The 18,878-nt window shown below is 58.3% G+C and overlaps 1 protein-coding gene across 2 annotated transcripts; it reads left to right on the top strand.

Annotated features, from left to right (window-relative positions):
• The first annotated feature begins 1,269 nt into the window (after positions 1-1,269).
• On the top strand, positions 1,270-17,789 carry CD164L2 (CD164 molecule like 2). Of its 2 annotated transcripts, none has more exons than XM_073317710.1 (6): positions 1,270-1,476; positions 5,591-5,695; positions 9,188-9,265; positions 9,959-10,096; positions 12,410-12,572; positions 14,003-15,912. In XM_073317710.1, exons 1-6 carry the CDS (start codon positions 1,392-1,394, stop codon positions 14,016-14,018), a joined length of 585 nt encoding a protein of 194 aa, XP_073173811.1. In that variant the 5' UTR covers positions 1,270-1,391; the 3' UTR covers positions 14,019-15,912. The 2 variants fall into 2 exon arrangements, with proteins under 2 accessions (XP_073173811.1, XP_073173812.1); XM_073317711.1 differs by lacking the exon at positions 14,003-15,912 and adding an exon at positions 16,708-17,789 and having other exon boundaries at positions 1,271-1,476.
• Positions 17,790-18,878: the final 1,089 nt, after the last annotated feature.

Below are 18,878 nucleotides of genomic sequence, written 5' to 3'. Positions count from 1 at the left end.
AGTAGGGTCATTCTTATCCCCTGTTGCCCACTCAGAGCTTCTGGCAGTCAAAGGCTTAGGAACATCCAGAGCAGGGGGCTGCATCCCTGACCATCTTGGTTAATTAATAGCCATTGATGGACCTATCCTCCATGAATGTACCTAATTCTGTTTTGAGCCCCAGTTACACTTTTGGCCTTCACAACACCCCCGGCATTGAGTTCCATGGGTTGACGGTGCGTTGGTGTCATTTACTCCCGTACAAAGTGAGCTCAGATGTGCTGCTGTTCTGGTCTGGTAGCTTTACACACATGTACAGCTGCTTTGCAGGGTAGGGGAGAATTAGGACCCTCCCCTGCAGGTTTCATGGAGGCTCCCCTCTGGCCGACTGGGCAGCAGCATTTGCAAATAAGTTTGGATTTTGTTTCCAGACCTGCACCCTTCTTTGCACACCTCAGGTTCCCCGTCAGGACTCATTTTAGTGAGCTGCAAGTGGCTGACGGTTGGCGCAATAAATAGCAAGCACAGCGCACAATGCAAACAGCAAGCAGCATTGCAAACATGTTCAAAGGAACTTTGTGAACGTCCTGACTTAGGCCCTGTCCATCCCGGCCACTCTGTTTGTGTGCCTGAGTGCAGCCCCCGCCCCCGGCAGCTGTGCGAACGAGCCCGGGCCAACGGGCTAGCTTTTCAGACGCTCCCGGGTAGGCCCTTAGAGAAGAGGTGACATTTCCCCAAGGGACTCAGTGCACACGGTGACACTGAAGGCCCGATTCTTAAAGGAGCTCAGCTGCCAACCTGCACCCGCAGCCCGGAGCTCTCCACCCTGGTGCCAGGGCTCAGCACTCCAGCCTAAATGAGGAAATCCAGGAATTTAGCAAATGTTGGTGCATGTTTTTGGAACTTGCTGGCGAAGGTTCACTGGGCGCTAGTCATGGTGCAAACTGGGCACCCACAGTTGCCCCTTGGCCAAGACCTTTGACCTCCCTGCCCAAAGGGGGGTAGATTCCTGGGGAAAGGGAGGGCTATTTGGGGAGGAGCCGTGGGATTTCTGTTAGCAGGTAGAGAAAGGGCTTGTGTGCACCTGGGGGAGCTTCTGACCCCGGCCTCTGCCCTGGATATGGGGAGGTCGCATCTCGGGGGGGTGCCCTCCTTTGGCTAAGATGGGGGCTTATCTGGAGAAGCAGCTGCGCCCCCACGGGGTCGACAGGGGCAGCACCCGAAGGAGCCCGTGGTTTTGGGTGGGGCCGCACCTGGCTATTCCTCCGCCCCCGGCCGGGACGCTGGCTGCTAGCTCCCCGCCCCTGCGCGCATAAGCTCGCTCCGCTCCGGCTGCTTCCCGGGCGCCCCGCTCGCTCCCCCGAAAGTGACGAACCGCCGGAGCCGGGGACTCGCTCCTGCCCCCCGGAGACATGGGTGCGCCCCGCACCTGGGCGCGGCGGGCTGCGCTCTGCTGCGCGCTGCTTTGCGCGCCCTGGCTGCCTCTCGGCTGGGCAGGTAGGTGGCAGCTTCTCCCCCTCCCCAGCTCCAGCGCCTCTGGGGAACGCAGAGGGACCGGGGTGCCCCCCCGGGAGTCCCCCTCCCCCCGGGGTGACCCCTCCAGCAGGGACCCCGCTCCCAGGCTGGAGCCACAGTCTGGGTTTGTTGAAAATGGAAGCTCAGAGCACGAGGGTCTCTGCCCCCTTCTCCCCCCAAGCCCTGTGCAGCTTGGCAGGACAGCGCTGAGTTTGTTTTCAAAACAACTCCCCCCCTCCCCCCAATCCCAGGTGACCTGGCTGAGCCCTCCTGGGTCTCCTACCACTGGGGACGCTGCTGGGTCCAGGCTCAGGCTCCTCCCAAGTCCTGGGGTTCAGGGGAGCCCTTTGCAGGGCAGCAATTCCAGCCTGGGGCTTGTGATCAGCTGCTGTTCTCACTTCCATTGGTAAGGCAGAGAAACCCCCTGGACTGCATGGCTGGGGCTGCGTTCGCCTGGTTCTGTGACCCATTCCTCCACTGACCAGTTCCAGGCCAGTGGTAACCCATGACCGGCCACCCGCCACTATCCTGTGACCCTGCTCAGAGCAGATCTGTGGCTGGTGCCCAGAGCAGCCCTTGTGCTAAGCTCCCAGCACTGGGGCAGACAATGGACAATGTTCCCAAATGGGGGTATGACCTGAGCTCAAAATCTGGCCCTCAGTTTGCGGGGTTCTCTCTTTAGGGGATTGGAACCGATTTGTGCAGGGTCAATTTCCTTGCTGTAACTTCCAGCTTAAACTGTGCACCTGTGTTTCCCTGCCTCCTTGGGGACTCGCGTGAGCTCTGTGTTCTCACCATGCAAATCCCGCTCTTGTTTAATTTCCCACATGAAATGCTTGGGAGAGATTTCTAGCTCGGGGGGGATTTCTAGCTCGGGGGTGGGGGGATGGCCCACAAGAGACCTAAATCATTCCTCACCGAGCTCTCCAGCTCAGCTGATTGCCTGCCAGTCTGGGACGAGCGCTTGCAGATTCGCTCACCTTTCTGCAGCTGGGACTTTCTGGTGCTCTAGAATCTGAATCCACCTCTCACCAGGGCTTAGCAACAATCTGTGTGTTGTTTTTTCCCTCCAGCTGCCCGATTCCCAGTGTAAAGCATCGGAATAGGCGGCATTCAGCAAAATGTCTGATTCTGTGTGTCTGTGCCTGGCAGGATAAAAATAACTTAAATTCTAAACCTGCCTGAAACCCTGAGAACAAAGTCCTGCTTTCCCATTGGTTACTGTACAGCTCTTTAACTGCTAGGCAAAGAGGAGTGTTAGCACCAAAACACTGTATCCATGGCAATGTGTGGCTCAGCTTTTAACTTAATGCAGGAAGGTAATTGCCTAATTATTTTCTTTTCTCTTTTCATGGTTTGCAATAGCAGGAATGGCCTGTGAGTCAGGCTCCGCCTAGTGGTTAATGGCCAGCTGGTTTGGAGGACCCTTTGTTTCAACTCAGACCCTAAGCTGCTCGTTAGCTGTCCCGAAATCATCCTTTTTGCTCCTGTAATGTGTCTCAGTCCAGCTTTTCCAAGGGTGGGCATCCCTCCCAAGGGGGTAAACCGAGGCACACAGGTTAAGGTCCTCCAGGGCCCCAAACTGGCAGTGACCTCCATGGGTGTGCTGGGATTTACCTGAGTGGAGCTCACTGTGGGATGGGTGCCTAGGTTTTTCCAAGGTAATTGCTAATTTTGGGTGCTCAACTTGTGATCTGGGGCCTGATTCATGACAGTGCTGAGTGCCCCCAACGCCGGCTGTTATCAGCAAGGCCGGCGGGCACTCCGTCCCTCTGAACAACAGGCTCTCGAGGGCACAAGTTGGACACCCAGAGCCTGGGGTGCCCGGAGCCAATGAACCTTTCCTGTACAAACAGTGACCAACGCCCGCGTGCCTTCCGCTGCACGAGTAGCCCCCTCGACTCCTGTGCTTCAAGTTCAGCCCAGGCCTACGTGGGCTTTGGGGAGGAATCCTGCTGTCGTGACACCAAAGGGCCTGTTCTAACCACTAGATCGCGCAGCCTCCCCTCTATCCCCTCCTTATTGGCTAACTTTGCTTCCATTTCGAACAAATAACGCAGGGGCAACAGAGTTCTCCGAAAATAAAAACGAGATGCCCGTTCGATACCTGGGTGACTCACTTTACTTTCCCCTGGGCTATTTTTTAAAATGTTGGGGTGGTGATGAGTAAATGTGGGGGGCAGGCACAGTGGGATCCCACCGGTGATAGTGGTTGGACTTGCTAACGCCTATCCGGGTGGGGGAGGGGGAGGCTGTGTTTTTAAGCCAGCAAGGGCCAGGGCAGGGGGCAAACCCCTGTTAGAAAAAAGCCCAGCCTGGCTGCAGTTCTGGGAGGCAAACACTGGGGACCGCTAGGCTCATGCTGCTGGGAGCTAGGATGCGCTCTGATTTTTATCCTGTGCTGACACCCAGGTTCTGGTTGGACTTTCCACCGAGAGCTTCTCTCTCTAGAATGGACCCTAGCCGTTAGCAAGTATCTGGCCATTAGCAAGCAGGCCCAGTTTGGGGGAATAGCCACGGAGCATGAAGGCTGCTACTTGTATCATTATTTCTAGTGACCTGAAGGGAGATCAGGGCTCCCTGGGGCTGGGGGCTGTGTGGACCGGGATCTGGACAGTCCCTGCCCAAAAGAGTTTACAATCTAAGTAGACAAGGCAAAGGAATGACCCCCATTTTACAGGTAGGGAAACTGAGGTATGGAGCTATTTCAGTGACTTGCCCAGGGTCACCCAACTGGCAATAAACCCAGCTCTCCTGAGTCCAGGTGCAAGGCATTAGCCAGGAGACCAGCCTTTAACTGTGAATGCTCCACCCCAGATAGTTTTTATGGGTCCAATCCTCTCAAGTGCCGATTGCCTCCTGGGATGTGCTGAGCATTCTCAGTCACTGATTTCAGGATTGGGACCCATTGTGGCAGCGAATCCTTGGCTCTCCCATGATCAGGCTTTGCCAGTGAATTAGGCAGGAGGCCGGAGGAAGCAGGCTGTCGCCCTAGGACAGCAGCCCCAGAATGTGGGGCTGGTTACAGGAATCCTGCGAGGTCAACGTGGCTCCACCCAGAGCTGGGTGCAGGTGAGGAGTGCTGCAGGGTTGTCCCAGTGCCCCAGCCTCTGGAGGGAACTGCCCAGGGGTAGCACAGGGAAGTTGACCCAAATAGTTTGGGCCATTCACAAAAACAACCGGAGGAGGAGGTGATCCAGCCACGGCCCCACAGACCCTTATGGCCCTTAGCCCGGTGCTTTGGGCAGTCACCGGAGATTTAGGGAACCCAGGGCCAAGGCCCTGCTCTGGAACAGCCCGAAATGGAGGTCTTCAATTCACTGAAAATTCAAAAACCCCTCGGTCAGTTCATCCTGAAGTGAGTTTTTTCAGAACTGGCTTGGATCCAAACAAATCAGCCATTAGCCCAGCTCTGTGTATTTGTGCTTTGAGATCTGTGACTAAAAGGGCTAGGTCAGCGCAAGGCATGGCTGTCGCTCCATGTAAAGCACTGGGGTGTTCTCTGCTTCTCTGGGGAGGGCATTCAGTGCGGGACACCTGTAGCTCAGGGCCACAGCCAGGTGAGGTATGTGAAAATGAATGTCCTACTTTCAGAGATGGAGAAACGGAGGCCCAGATTTTCAAAGGTATTTAGGTACTGAAGTGACGTGCCTGAGGACAGGGAGGCATAGGCTTTGGAGAGCTCTGACTCTATCCCGTGCTCAGACCACAAAACTCTACCTCTCTTGGGTCTAATCCTTAGACTCTAATCCACCTAACTTCCAAGAGGGGGCAAGGGCTGGAATGTCTTGACTCTCCAGACACTCGCCGGGGCCGTGGCTTGCTGGGTCTGAGTGTCGCTCAGAGGCCATGGTACCAAGTCGCCCATGGGGGATGCTGGCCAGGCTCCCGAGAAGGCCCCCGGTCAGGTCAGAACCGAGGGGGCTGGGGACTGTTCTGTGTCTGTGAAGGCTTCACTTAGCAGTTCCGAGGTGCCCTTCAACCTTGACGTCTCATGGCTCCGTGCCCCGTCCTCCAAGCAGAAAGACGGCGGGGCGGGCTAGTTACCCGGCTGCTTGCTGTGACCTGACATCTGGCGTCCTCTTGGTTTTGGCAGGAGAGTGCAAACAGCTGGAGCCCTGTGAGAGGTGCATTGAAGGAGACGCTTCCCGGAACATCACAGGCTGCGTGTGGATGCACTGCGGAGCCTTGGAGGAGCCAGGTACGGTGGGGGAGCACCTCGAGTTCTCCTGTGTTAACCCTTTGCAGCCTGGCCCCATGGGTCCTGCTGGCCAGGAGGTATCCGGTTGTGTTCAAACATCAGCACAGCTTCCACCGTCAGCAGGGATCTTAAAGCCTTCTCCCAAACCCTCCGTGTAGGGCGAATCCTTGGCACGGTTCTCAGACCCACCCTGGGCCCAGGAAATGGCTAGAAACAGGCCCTAGGATTGTTCTGCTGGTGGCCTGGAAAGTACCAGTGTCTTAAGTGTTAGTGGGCCCTGTTCCCTTTGAGCTAGAGTCTACGCACCCACAACTGGGGTCTGGTTTTCACGAGGGCTCAGAAAACCCATCTGTAAGGGTCACACTGAGGGCTTGGAAAGACCGGCCCTCTCTGCGGGTGCCCAAATGGGTGGGCACTTTTACTGTGGTCAGGCCACGTGCTCTCTCCCGACGCCAGTGTCCGTGATGGGTCGGATGCTGCGCCTGTCACCGGGGTATCGGGCTGTCACCGGGGTATCGGGAGAGGGTTCCACTGCGAATGGTTTCAGGACAGATTTCCTGACTGCCTTTCCCGGCAGGGGCCTGCGTTCGCTCGCTCTCTGTTGGGGCGGGTTTGTCCCCGGGCCGGACAGGGCGCTGCTGGTTGTATTCGGCGCTGCTAGCCAGGTGGGGGATTAGGCTGAGCTGCTTCCTCTCATGTTGGCAGGGCGGTGGGGAGTTTGCTGCCCTTTGACAGCTGAATTTCAAGCTTTCTAAGTGATTCAGTGACGGAAGGTTTCTTCACTGTCCACCTAGTCATGTCCTGCTTCCCTATGGAAACCATCTTGGAGAAATCTCCCTGTCTCTGGACGCTGGTCTCGATGGGGGATGCTGGGGAACCCACACCCCACCCCAGCTCAGCCCTCTAGTGGAGGTGACCACCCTGGTGAAAGCAGCGTTCTCCTCCTTGCGGGATAGACGGAGGACGCGGAGGGGCCCCGGCTGGTTCTGTGAGCTGAGGCCTGGCTTCCCTGGCTGCTAGTCTGGCCACCTCTTCCCTTGCAGCGCCCTGCTCGAAAGCCAGACTGAGGTCAGGCCCAGCCGCCCGCCGCAAAAGCCTCTGTGGTACAGTGAGGAGCCAGCCCGCAGGGAGCCGCTAAACCCAGCGGAGAGGCAACAGCTGGCCTACTGTGGTCTGATTAAGGGTGGGGACGGGGGACCAAGAGTCATTAGTGGGGGGCCCCTCCCCAGTCACATCATCACCCCCCAAATTACCCAGCATCCCCCACACATTCACCTGCCAAAAATCCCATTATCCTCCCACCCTGTCCTAAGCCATCGCCTCCCACGGCCCCGTGAATCACGCTCCCCGGTATCGAGTGCCACCCGCCCCCAGCTGCTTCTACTGGCGGGTGCAGCCTGTCTTCCCACCCCCTGCAAAGACCTCTGGCTCTAGGCCTCACCCCTCCAGCCCCACCGCCGGCCAACAGCAGCAGCGCCACCTGGTGGCCGGTGCAGGGCTGGTGGGTTGCTAGCTCAGTCTGCCGTGGCTGGCGGTGCTTAATTTGCAAAGGCAGAAGTGCCGGGGCTCCAGCGGTAACCCTGGCATCCTCTGCCCAGCATGGCCTTGCGTGCCACCGAGAGGCTGGGGCTGAGCCCTGCCAACCCCAGGCACAAATTAAGCTCCGGTGGCCGGGCAGCCCAGTTCCCCCAGTGAGCAAAGAACAAACTCCGCTCGCTGTTCTGGTGTGTACGCCCCGGCCCACCCTATGCGCGCTGTGGCCAGCAGAGCCACTTGCCACGCCCGCTGTCCCATTGCTCTGCCGGGGGCACCGAGGGGATCAGGCCCAGCTGGGCAAGGGGAGTTGGGTTGTCCCTTTCAGAGCCGAGTGAGGAAAAGTGACAGACTGGCGACTGCGTGAGGATCTTTCCTGCTCATCCGTGTAATTCATTCTCTTGCTTCTGTCCCGCTATGCAGTGTTGCATGAGCTCTCCAAGCTGGAGTCTTTGCAAAGTCCCTGCTCTGTGACCCATGGAAGACACTAGGTCTTTGCTGTGGGAGTCTGTCTCTTTCAAATCTCCCCCTGGTGCTTTAAAGCCCAGGGCCCAGCCAGCCCTGAACAGAACAGCACACGGCATCTTTGTTTTCTGGGTGGGTGTCCTGTTGCTTTGGGAGGGGGCTCTGGATGCTTCTGCTGCTACCTTCAATAACAACTGATGTCGTCGGGAGTGCGGGGGGAGGGAGAAGCAGAGATAATGGAATCGAAAATCCTCCACTTCCCAATGGGTGGGGCAGATAACTGAGACAGAAGAATGTGCGGCAAGAAGAAGCCGACCCATCAGCCCAAGCACATGGACCTGCAGAAAACCCAGTAGCTTAAAAATACCTGCCACTTTGTTTAAACTCTTTTGGGAAGCCCAGGCTCCTTTGGTGACTTTAACTAAAGTAACCAGAGTCTGTCTATTTGGAGATCACGTCACCTGCTGGTAACATGCAGCCATTTCTGGGGTGAGATGCCTCAGATTCTGCTCTGCTTGCAAGTCAACCATGACCTCTTGCTCTAGAAGTGGCATCTGAACAGCTTGTCTGCGTGGCTGACAAGCCAGTAGGCTGCCTCTTGCTCTCCAGGAATGGGTTTCTGGTGTGCCATGCTAGGTCCAGCTGCCTGTTGGTCCAGCCATCTTCATCCAGCAGCCATGTGCTGGGATGGGCTTCTGCCAGGTTACTGGGGTCTGGAGTGAAGCTATGTAAGGGTCCATAGCTGAAATGATAAAATAACAACTGGCTTTCCAAAGGGGATGGAGCTCATGCAGCTGAGCTGACGCCAGGGTTGTGACTTGAGTTCCACGGGATCCCATCGATCTGGGGGTCTGTGGATCCCAAATAGGCTGGAATTTGTGGTTAGGTGTCTAATGCTGGAGAGAGCCACTTATAGGGACAAAACAATGGGAGATGTGATCTCCTTGCTGTTCTTCCACCCTCCAGGAACTGAAATATCCCCAAGGGTGAGAGCCAGTCCCTGTTTCAGCCTACGATGGGGCTCTCCCAGGACTTACAGCTCCTGGGGGAATTGTCGGTACAAACCACGGGCCCTGATGAAAGCTGCATGGATCCGATGGGGGGAGAGGTTTGCCGGTCGTCCAAGAAACGCCATTCAGGAACGCATCCCCGCGGGAGATCGTGTTCCAAGCGTGATGCCGTCCGCACAAGCTCTGGGCGTGATGCTGGGCAGGGCCTGGGGGAGCAGAGGCTGCTGAGGCAAAGTCGGGACATGTCAAACTCAAAGCCCGTATGCTCATTTGGGCAGGTTTGGACTTTTGAGTCCTTAGACTCTGCTTCCCCAGTGCTCGTGTGTGGCTTACCAGGCTGACCACACAGTCTCGCTCATTGTCTCCCCACGCCAGCCAGGCCTCCCCCACTCAGAGCCCTCCTCGCGGGGGGGAATGGCAGGGTTTTCTAGAGGGCAGGTTTGCTCAGGGGAGTTTTGTGGAAGTTTTTTCCTCTTTCCTTCAGGGCCTGGGGACTGCATTGGGAAGGGAGAAGCCACCAAGGAGACATGCTCCATCTACAATGTCACAGCTACGTGTCCAGGTAACTTCCCGGGGTGAACGCAGCCGCACAGGCCATGGGTGGAGTGCAGCACCAGGCCTCGGCAGACCTGTATTCTGTCCCTGGCTCAGGTGCTATTTATATTCCCATCTGTCAAATGGGGATGATATTCCCCCTTCTTTGCAAGGCGCTGTGCGAGCTGATGGTCTCAATGTAAGTGCCTGGTATTGCTGCTGTTTATCATCTGCTTTTGTGTAAGAGAACCCACACTCCGCTGCAGGAGCGGCAGCTGTGAGACCAGCCCCGGCCTCTCCCTGCAGGAGGCGCTGTGGAGAACGTGGCAGGAGCACTGGCTATCAAGGCAGCAGCTAGCTACTCCTGTCCTAGCTGCTTCCAGGATCCTGTAAACACCTCTGACTAAATGTGTGCAGGAGCCCCTGCCTGCAGCTAATTGCATGCATAGGGTATAAGCAGGGCTGCCTGTCCTGGGAGAAGAAGGCGCAGTTCCATGGGCTCAACCCGTTGGGGAACTTGATATGTCTGACGGCCAATTGATGTCCCCAGCTACATGAGACCCAGCCGCTCCCAGCAGGGGACGCTGTAGGGAACGGGGCAGGAACAGTGACGGTGGGGGAGCTCCAGTCCCATCTGCTCCAGTCCCAGCCATGGTAAGAGCCAGAGAGGAACTCTGGCCTCTAAGCACCTTGTTTTGTTCTGCCACCCTTGCCCCCTCAGCATGGAGAGCGCCCACCAAGGAGCCCCGGAGAGCGCCCACCAAGGAGCCCCGGAGAGCGCCCACCAAGGAGCCCCGGAGAGCGCCCACCAAGGAGCCCCGGAGAGCGCCCACCAAGGAGCCAGAGATCCTCACGCCAGGCAAGTGGCACCCAGGTGGGCTGGGGAGGGAGTGTCCAGCTGGGGATCTAGGGTGACCAGCAGTGGCAGGCTGGAGTAGAGGCAAGTTCAAATTTGTGGTTCTTGCACCAGGCTCGGGTCAGCGGGGAGGAGTCTGGCAGGGTTTGTTTTGGTGAGAACACTCACTCTTCCTTCCCGCGGCAGACAGCCAGTTGAATGTCTCTTCGTTCTAGAATTTCTCCTGCAGAAACAGGGGGAGGGAAGCGTGTGCTGTAATTCAAGCACAGGCCTGGCCCTCAGGACTCCTGGGTTCCACTGACAGTGCTGGCTGTGACACTTCTGCAAAGTCCTCCTGTCCCTCCCCCGCTCCGTGCCTCAGTTTCTCCATCTGCACTGAAAAGGAGAATAATGACATTCTTTCCCTGCCATCCCAGGGAGAGTTTGGAGGGTTACTAATCACTGCCTGAAGTGCTTCTAGGTTAATGCCCGGTGCTATACAAAGGCAAAGTATTCTATTAATCAGAGCACTGTCACATAGGGGAGAGCCCCATTTTGGGGATCTCCAAATATTTGGTGAAAGCCTAGCATGTACTAAGGCAGGGGTGGCTGACATCTCTACCTGCCGAGCTCCCCGGGCTGCGTGCGGTGCCTTTTGTGAAGCATCCAGCGCTACCTATTATGTCTGAACGATGGATCTGACTTCTTTTACAAGAGGGTGTGAGACACCCGCATACTAACTTATAGGCACAGTTAACTGTGATCTGTTCGTGCAAACCAGGTCATCGCTCATGCAGAGTATCACAAGTTGATCAACTTGCACACTCATTTTGCATGTGTATTTGGGGCCCAAACGTTCGGAAAAATCAGACCTGTGTGCAAGTGAGAGAGAGAGCCCTCTGATTTTACATAGAGACTCTCCAAGCATTGCTTCACTCCCCACTAAAATGCAGCCGAGCCCTGGGCTCGTAAGAGCTCTGGGTGGAGAGGATCCCAGCACCTGTGAGACAGGCTGTAGCAATGCAGCATGGGATAGGAAGAGGATACCGTATCCAGCTGCACCTGCCTGGGGAAATGGAGGCAGGCAGCATGCAATGGGCACAAATACTCTTTCCAGTTCCTGGCTCATTGTTTGCTAGGGCGGGTGGGGAGGGTAACCAGGTGGGAGTATGGGGAACGGGACGGCAGTGTTATGGGAAGGAGCCTTTTTCCAGGAAGGAGGAGCAGGAATCAGAGAGCTTTCAGCTAATTAAAACGAGTAACTTTATCCCGGAGCTTTGTGAATTATTGATCCAGCCCAGGCTCTGATGGGCAGTCGCTCTCGTTAGCAGAGCAGCTGATGGCTTCTCTTCCCAGTCCTCCCATTCCGCATGCAGGTGGTTCGCTCTCACACACTCACACTCACGCAGTCTCTGCTCTGCAGTAAACTCTCTGCTGCAGCAGGTGCTGTGGACAGAGGAACGGGCTGGCAGAGCGAGAGCACTGAAAGGGTTAAACTCCATTCCGTAAACAGTCTCCTTCCAGTGACCCCTCTGGAGTCTGTAGTGTGCATGGGGGACCTGCAGCGTACCCCCGACCCTTTGCATTTCACTCTGTTATAAAACATATCAGGCTGCAGAACGCCGCTGCTCTGTGTTTCTGCCCCTTCCTCTCACATCTGCCGCCAGACGGGTCTAGTTCTTCCTCGCCAGTCAACCAGCTGCTGCGTCACCATCAGCTTCGGTGCCTGAGAAGCCATCTGGGCTTGGGAGATTAGATCACGAGAGGAATCCGAGCATGCGGGCTGTGCTGGAATGCAGCCACCTCTGGGGGGGAGGCAGCTGCCCACTCGTACACTGCAGCACTGGTGGGGTGGGGAAGAAGAGATGCTGCTGGCCAAAGAGAATGGGGGAAGTGCCATGGGATCTGGAATGACCCTCGTCCCAAACAACCAGGACCTCAGCTTCATCTCTGATGGCCCGGTCCCCCTGGCACCATGCTGGGGCGTTGGCAGAGAAGGCAGTGTTCTCTCCAGGTGGAATGCCCCTCCTGGTTCCTGGAGAGCTTTAGGTGAGCCTGTTCCAGAGCCTAGGGCATCTCCCATCTCTTCCTCCTGGCCCTTTCCCTCCGTCACTGCCTAGGGAAGCCCTGCTTAGCCAGGGGCAGGAGAGAGGTCTTGCCTTCAGCACCAAGGACAGCATCCCTATTATCTGGGCTCGGGGCCCCAAGGGCCCAGAAGCCTGCTCAGGTGGCCAGTAACTAGGGAGCAGGTGGCATGCCGGGAGAAGGAGCGTGGCGTTGCAGGGGGGTGCGCGTGGCGCCAGGCCCCAGTAATGCCCTTGCTGCTTCCCCCCCCAGGGACGACAGCCGGCCCCCCGCTGACGGCCACCCCCGAGTTCCGCCCGCCTGGCTTCAACTCAGCCAGCTTCGTGGGGGGGATCGTCCTCGTGCTGAGCATCCAGGCCGTCTTCTACTTCATCGTCAAGTTCCTCAAGTCCAAGGACAGCACCTACCAGACACTGTAAGCTCCCCCCCACACACACACTGTCTTGGCCAGGCTCGGTCCTGGGGCTCGAGGACAGCTCCGATCCCGGGAGCGGCTGGGGGCGAGCCCTGCCACGTGGGCTGTGTGTGATGGGGCATAGAGGGAGACCCACTGGTGCCATAGGCTCGATATTGACCCACCCATAGCTGTACACGGGGCAGCTACTAGATCCAGCCGGGTCCCGGGGGGAGGGGTGGGGGCTTAGCACTGTCTGGCTCCCATCTTTCCACCCGTGTTTAGAAAGCACTGACTGCAATCTGTCTAGAACCGCCGTGGGCATGTTTTCCCCTGCCACAGCTAGGCAGTCGTGTGCGTCTGGGGTCTCTGCACCTGCTCCCCTGGGCGCTGCGAGACCCTTGCGTGTCTGTCTCCGCCAGCTGCGTGCACGTGGCCGTGTGTGGCGTCTCATCCAGGCTCCTCTCTCTTGCTCGTGGCCGTGCATCGCTGGTTCACGCTCATGCAGGCCCTGCTGTGAAACTTTCCGTGTTCTCCTTTTCCCCTGTCCTGTCCCCCTTATGCTCACTGGGGCATCCGCTCTGCCTCTCCCTGCTCTGCAGAGGCCAGGTCTCCCCAACGCGCGTGCTCTGTGAGCAATAAACCCCAGCTTTCCCTCTGGTGGAGACTCGTCCCCCATGTGTTTCTCATCTGGTTGTTTTTCTGCCTCCTCATCCATCTGTTGTCGCCCGTTCATCTCTCTGGTGCCTGCCAGCTGGCTTCTCCCCTCCCCGAATCATCCCCCACCTCCTGCCATTCGCAGCAGAGACACAGGATCCAGGGACTCAGCCCCTAGGAAAGCTCGTTCTGCTGCAGAGCCGGAGCCCTCCTTGTTTAAACCCTCATGTTGACTGTGGCCTGGCTGGGGCATGTGGGGATGGGCCGGAGCTGGGAAGTGGCCGTTTGCGAGAGGGGAGGCTGGGCCAGAGTCACTGAAGCTGGATGAAATGGGGCCTCGCTCGCTCTTTTCCCCGTGCTGGGGTAGGGCATCTCCAGAGGCTCTGGGCTGGGCCCCTTCAAGCCCCCCAACACCCACACTCCTCTGCTGCTCCCTAGCCTATGCGCTCCTCCACCTGCCAGCCCATCCAGAGCCCCCTTCCCCTTTCCAGGATGAACCCACTTGGCCTGACTCTCCTGCCCAAGGTACCATACACCATGCAGGGACTGACCTCTGGGCATGCCCAAGTCCTGGGCACATGCTCGCCTCGTTTCACCTGGGGCCCTGCCTCTCTCAGCCCCAGTCCCGGCTCGGGGACTTTCTCTCTTGTGGGAGTAGGGCCCCTGCCTCCCTTCACACCCCATAGGAGAGCATGGAGGGTAGAGTCTTGCGCTGGGCAGGGAGCTGGGCCTGTGTCTAATGTCAGGGGCTGTCCCCTCTCTCTGTGTTTCCCTTGCACGCTGCCCGGCGCCAGGGAGGAGAACCAGTAGGTGTGGCTGTGTGCGCGAGCAAGGCGACGGGAAATGGGCCACGGCCGCAACAAGAGAAAACCTCACCCTTCCTTGGAGCGGCCCGTCGCTGGGGCTGGGGGTGTCTCCAGGGCAGCATGTTAGCCCAGCCTGCTCCCTTCCTGGCTGCGTGCTGCACGGAGGGGGCATGCAGGCCTTGGCTAGCCCATTCGCTTGTATTAAAATGCTGTCTCCTTGCCCAAAGGCAGGGCCGAGTGCCCCACTCAAGGGATGGAGCTGAGTAATGTCCCCACAGCTATTTAATGGGATGCTACCCTGTTCCCATCCACCACCACGGCCCACTGCTGTCACAAGCGTTTTCTTGGCTGGCGTCTGGCCGTCTCTACCCCCCGCCCCAGCCCTTGTGCTACAGCAAGGCTCTCTGCTGTCATAGCAGTTCCCAAACAACCCCCTTTGTGGACTGGGAAATCAACCCTTCCTCCCTACGTAAGCGTCCTCAGTCTGGCTCCAGCTTGGCTTTGTGCAGCCAGGCTGTGTGGAAAGCCTTTGCTTGTGCCCCGCCTGATTGGCTTCTCCGGTGCTCGCGTGGCCCTGGTGAGGGAGAGAGTGGTGTAGTGGGGGAGTTAGAGTGGGAGGGCTGGGTTCTGTTCCTGCCTCTGCCACTGGGCTCGCTGCAGAACCTCTGTGCCTCAGTTTCCCCAGCTGTACACTAGTAATAGCTACCTGTAAAACGCTGTGGGGTCCTTGGCTGGAAGATGCCAGAGACGTTGTTACAGGGGTGAAGCGGCAGGTCATACAACAATGAGAAGAGCCTCTGAAATCTGCAGGGGAGTGTGTCCTGCTGGAAGCAATTCTGCGCGGCCCTTCCCCCTGCACTCCCAAGTACGCTGAACGGAGCAGGCAGGGTCTGTTCTCTTAGCACTGTAGCGCCTAGAAGACCCGAATACGATCAGGCCCCCCAGTGCCAGGGGCTGTACAGAGGAGAGTGAGACACAGACCCCGCCCCAAGAGGTTGACTGTCTTCAAGAGGGAGAGGAAGGATTATCCCAGTTTTACAGAGAGGGAACTGATTCCCTGCACGCCCATCAGCCAGACTCTTCCAATGAGGTCAGCGCCTCGCGCGCTGGGCTCTTGAAAATCTGGCCTGAACTGCGTGCCGCATGGACTCGATGGCACAATCAGAAATCGAATCTAGGTCTCCCTGAACCCCAGCCCGGTGCATTATCCCCGAGCTCATCCGCCACCCCCAGCTGTGTGAAAACTGCGTGCAGCTCAGAGCGGGTCTTAGGAGCTCTCCCTCCGGCAATTCCTGCTGCCGGGGCTCGTCGGGGAGGCAGTGAGATGCCTGCCCCTCGTGTCCTCTTCCTGAGCCCCCCCCCGGAGCAATTTCCAAATAATCCTGTCCCTGAATTTCTCACTTGATTGCTGAATCCCGAGGAGGATTTTTGTTCATCCCCCCGCCCCCTGGTGGCAGGGCAGGTGATGCTATGCTGGCTCGCTGTGGGGCCATCTCTAAAATACAGGGTGCTCCTGGCCACTGGCATCCCCAGCAGCTCCCCGTTCTGTCTGGATGGCAGCATCTATCTGGATGTACCGTGGCTCTGCTCAAGGTAGCTTAGCAGCAGACGGCTCTGACCGCCCCCACCCCGCCACCCCCCCCCCGGGCCAGCAGCATGTCTGCCGGTATCGCTTTGTCCCCCCTTCCCCAACGCAGCCGTTGTGAGGGGAAGGTGGGATGGTTAACAGGGCCTGTACCCCTCCCTCTGCCCGCTCCCCCCCAGCCGTCCGCGTGCTCTTGCTGTGCCGTTGTGTTGCCGTGTGGGTCCCTGGGGGGCGGCTGGGGGCATGCTGTGTGCAGTGGGCCGAAGCCTTGTGAGCGCGGGGGCGGAATTAAAGCTGCACGGTTTGATTTCTCCAGGGTGGCTCTTTATTGCTGGGTGGATCCCAGCGCAGGGGCGGGAGGTTGAGGACAGCTCAAGGTGTGGAAATCGCTTGGCAGAGTTACACGGGCCCGGGCAAACTGGGCTGACCTGCCGGGCATGGGCCGGTGCTGCCGTAGCAGGTATCTGGTTCCCCTGCCCCGCCAGGCTGCGAGGGCAAATGGATGCCTGTCCAGCTTTGTCCTCCAGGCGTGCGAAGGGCCCTTGAGGCCGGCGTGCGCCCACGCCCCTGCTATCGTGTCAGGCTCTCTGATAGAAGGGTCTCTGGGAGACCATCTCCAGCACCCGCCGTGTGCATTAGGTCCTAAGGGGCCGGGGAGAGGCTGAGAACGTTTGGGTTTTCAAGGACAAGGACGGGGGTGGCCAGTACAATCTGCCCGTGGGAAGCAAGGAGCCATGTCCCTGGGCTGTGCATAATTGGCCTGTTTCCCTACAAGCAGCCCTGTGTCTGTCTGTCCGTCCCCCACCCATGGTTTATTTGCCCATCTAACTACATTACCCTCTTGGGGCCAGATCGACAGCGGGATGGTGCTGGCCCTGGTTTAGGGACAGAGGAGGATCCTCTGCTGAGAGCTGCCTCCCTGGGCTGGGATTGAACCAGCGACCTGGTTGTGAAGGGTTCCTTGCGCTGCCAAGCCCCTGGGGCATCCAGGCCTGTCTGAGCCAGCAGCCTGCGCCAGGGTGGGGAATGGCTGCGCCGGGGGCGGGCAGCGATTGCAGTAGGACTCGGCCCTCGCTGGTGAGCTCTCTTCTTTGTCCCACCGCATTAGGATCTGACGGCTGATCCCCGGGGCGGTGCGATGAAGTGGTTTCCTGTGGGAGGAGGAATGGAAGACGAGGCGGTCAGTGCTCCGGCTGCCCTGCTTGCTCGCAGCAGCGCCCCTCTCCCTCCTTCAGCGCCGCTTGCTGGGGCAGGAGATCTGGGCGCCATGGAGCTATGCAAAGCACTGCCAGGCCGGGTCCTCCGGCTCGGAGCCATGTGGTCCATTAGACTCGTCACGGGGAGGCCTGGCCCCGGGACCACACACGCTCCATCCCAGGCTCAGGCCAGTCCCCAGCAAGACCTAATGTCGCTGCCTTGTTTGGAAAGCTCAGGGTGCCCTCCTGGCCCTGCCCTCTCTGGATGGATGGACCCCCGGGGCTGATGGGCTCAAACCACCTTCGCCGGACCCTCCACGGCACAGCTCTAGCTCTGTTTGATTGTTCGTTTCTCCCCCGCCCTGTGCCCCGGGCTGGCGAGCTCCCATTTCCTGCTATAATTCCAGTGGGTGAGGGGGGCAAAGCTGGGTCAGCCACTTGCCTGGGGTCAGCAGTCCACTGGGCCTTCACCTTCTGTCTGCTGGAGGAACATACCTCCCCCCACTCCCATGCACATGCCTTGAGCCCTCTGCCCCATCCCGGCCTGTAACTTCTCACCAGCCTTCATCTTTGTAACCCCTGCTCAGTCATGCCGACTGATCCTCAGACAAAGGGCTTTCCCAGGCTACAGGGGCTGGAGAGGTCTCCCCTAGGCTCAGGTGAGCTTCCTAGTGCTGTTCCTTCTGGAGATCTCAAGGGACCCACAACCCACTGCTGGTTTCCTCTTTAAGGGTGGCCTAAGGGCCCCCCCAGATGTTCCCCAGATCATCTCTCTGGTGCCTGCCAGCTGCCTTTTCCCCTTCCCAGGCCCAATCTGCTCTCACAGGGGGCTGGTTGTGTTATTCCCCACGCTGGCTCCGTTTCCCCTGGGCGGGCTGCAGCCCCAGCCAGGCTGGTGGGACTCCAGGCTCCAACCCCTGGCCACGCAGCGCTGCGGGGGGATGGAGTCATTGCACGCAGAGGAGGTAAATAAAAGCACTTTCTTGTTCTTGACTCTTGGGTGTCTGGGTCATGTGTGGGAGCGACGGGGACTGCGTTACATCCAGGGAGCTGCCAGCGCCGCGGTAGCCTGATGAGCAAGTTTCCTGCAGCTGGCAGTCCCCCGCTCTGGTGGGTGGGATCTGGAGCATACACCTGGGACGGGCAGAGGGGAGCTGGGCTGTCCTGGGAGGACAGTTATGGACTTAACCTTCGCCTCCTCTACACCGTGTGTGCACCTGGGCCCGGGGTGATTAGTTCTCACCCGTGGCCTGCTGACAATGGGGCTGTTCAGCAATGCAGGCAGCTGCATTCCTCTTCTCCAGGGCCAGCAGCAGGGAGCCAGGCTGCTGAACTGCATGGCTGCCCCTGGGCCTGGCCCACATCCCCTAGGCCCTGATCCTGAGCAGCAGTAAGCCCCTGGCCACTGCAATGGGATCCTCTTGCTACGCTCAGTGATCAACCGGCGCCCGAGTGGAGAGGGACATGGGGTTGCAGCGGGGAGGTGCTGTGTTTGGGGTGGCTGTGAATGGCCGGGGCTGGGAATGTTCCAAGTGTGGGGTTTGGCTCTGCCTAGCCCCACTGGGAGTGAAGGATTTGGTCTGTGTTCTGCTCTCCTCCCTGTTATTCGTAGGAACAGAAACCAAACCATCCAGGGATGTGAGCTTTGGACCCCACTGTGAAGGGACGGTGTTATCCCCTTTTCACAGATGGGGAAACTGAGGCACGCAAAGGCGGCCGCAGCAAGGCGTTCGTTTCAGTGCTAAGAACCGAACTCACGACTTCCTGGCTCCCAGCCTTGTGCTCGGCACCGCACCTCGCATTTGAGCACTACAGCTGTCAGCCCGACCCAGTCCTCAGCACAGAGCGGGACTGCCCCAGCGAGTGTGTGTATCTCCCCTTTGCAGGGCGTTGTCATGGCATGTGGCCGAGGACAGGGGGTCTCAGAGTGTGGCCACCAGCTCTTGCTGGCGGCTGCATCCACGTTTCCCTGAAATATTTAATTAACTTTAGGAAAAACAAATAAATATGCACATGTCCACAGTCGTTTATTTATGTAGGGTTTTTTGCATACTCAATAATGCTGTGAATATCACTTTTTACA

This window comes from Lepidochelys kempii, chromosome 19, assembly GCF_965140285.1.
Source record: "Lepidochelys kempii isolate rLepKem1 chromosome 19, rLepKem1.hap1, whole genome shotgun sequence".
Lineage (NCBI taxonomy): Eukaryota > Metazoa > Chordata > Testudines > Cheloniidae > Lepidochelys > Lepidochelys kempii.
This window is presented reverse-complemented; position numbering and strand designations above follow the sequence as displayed.

Coding starts and splice junctions, on each gene's coding strand:
- CD164L2 (XM_073317710.1), top strand. CDS start 1,392: ATGGGTGCGCCCCGCACCTGGGCGCGGCGGGCTGCGCTCTGCTGCGCG. Junction 1,477..5,590: donor GCTGCCTCTCGGCTGGGCAG/GTAGGTGGCAGC, acceptor TGGTTTTGGCAG/GAGAGTGCAAACAGCTGGAG. Junction 5,696..9,187: donor CGGAGCCTTGGAGGAGCCAG/GTACGGTGGGGG, acceptor TCTTTCCTTCAG/GGCCTGGGGACTGCATTGGG.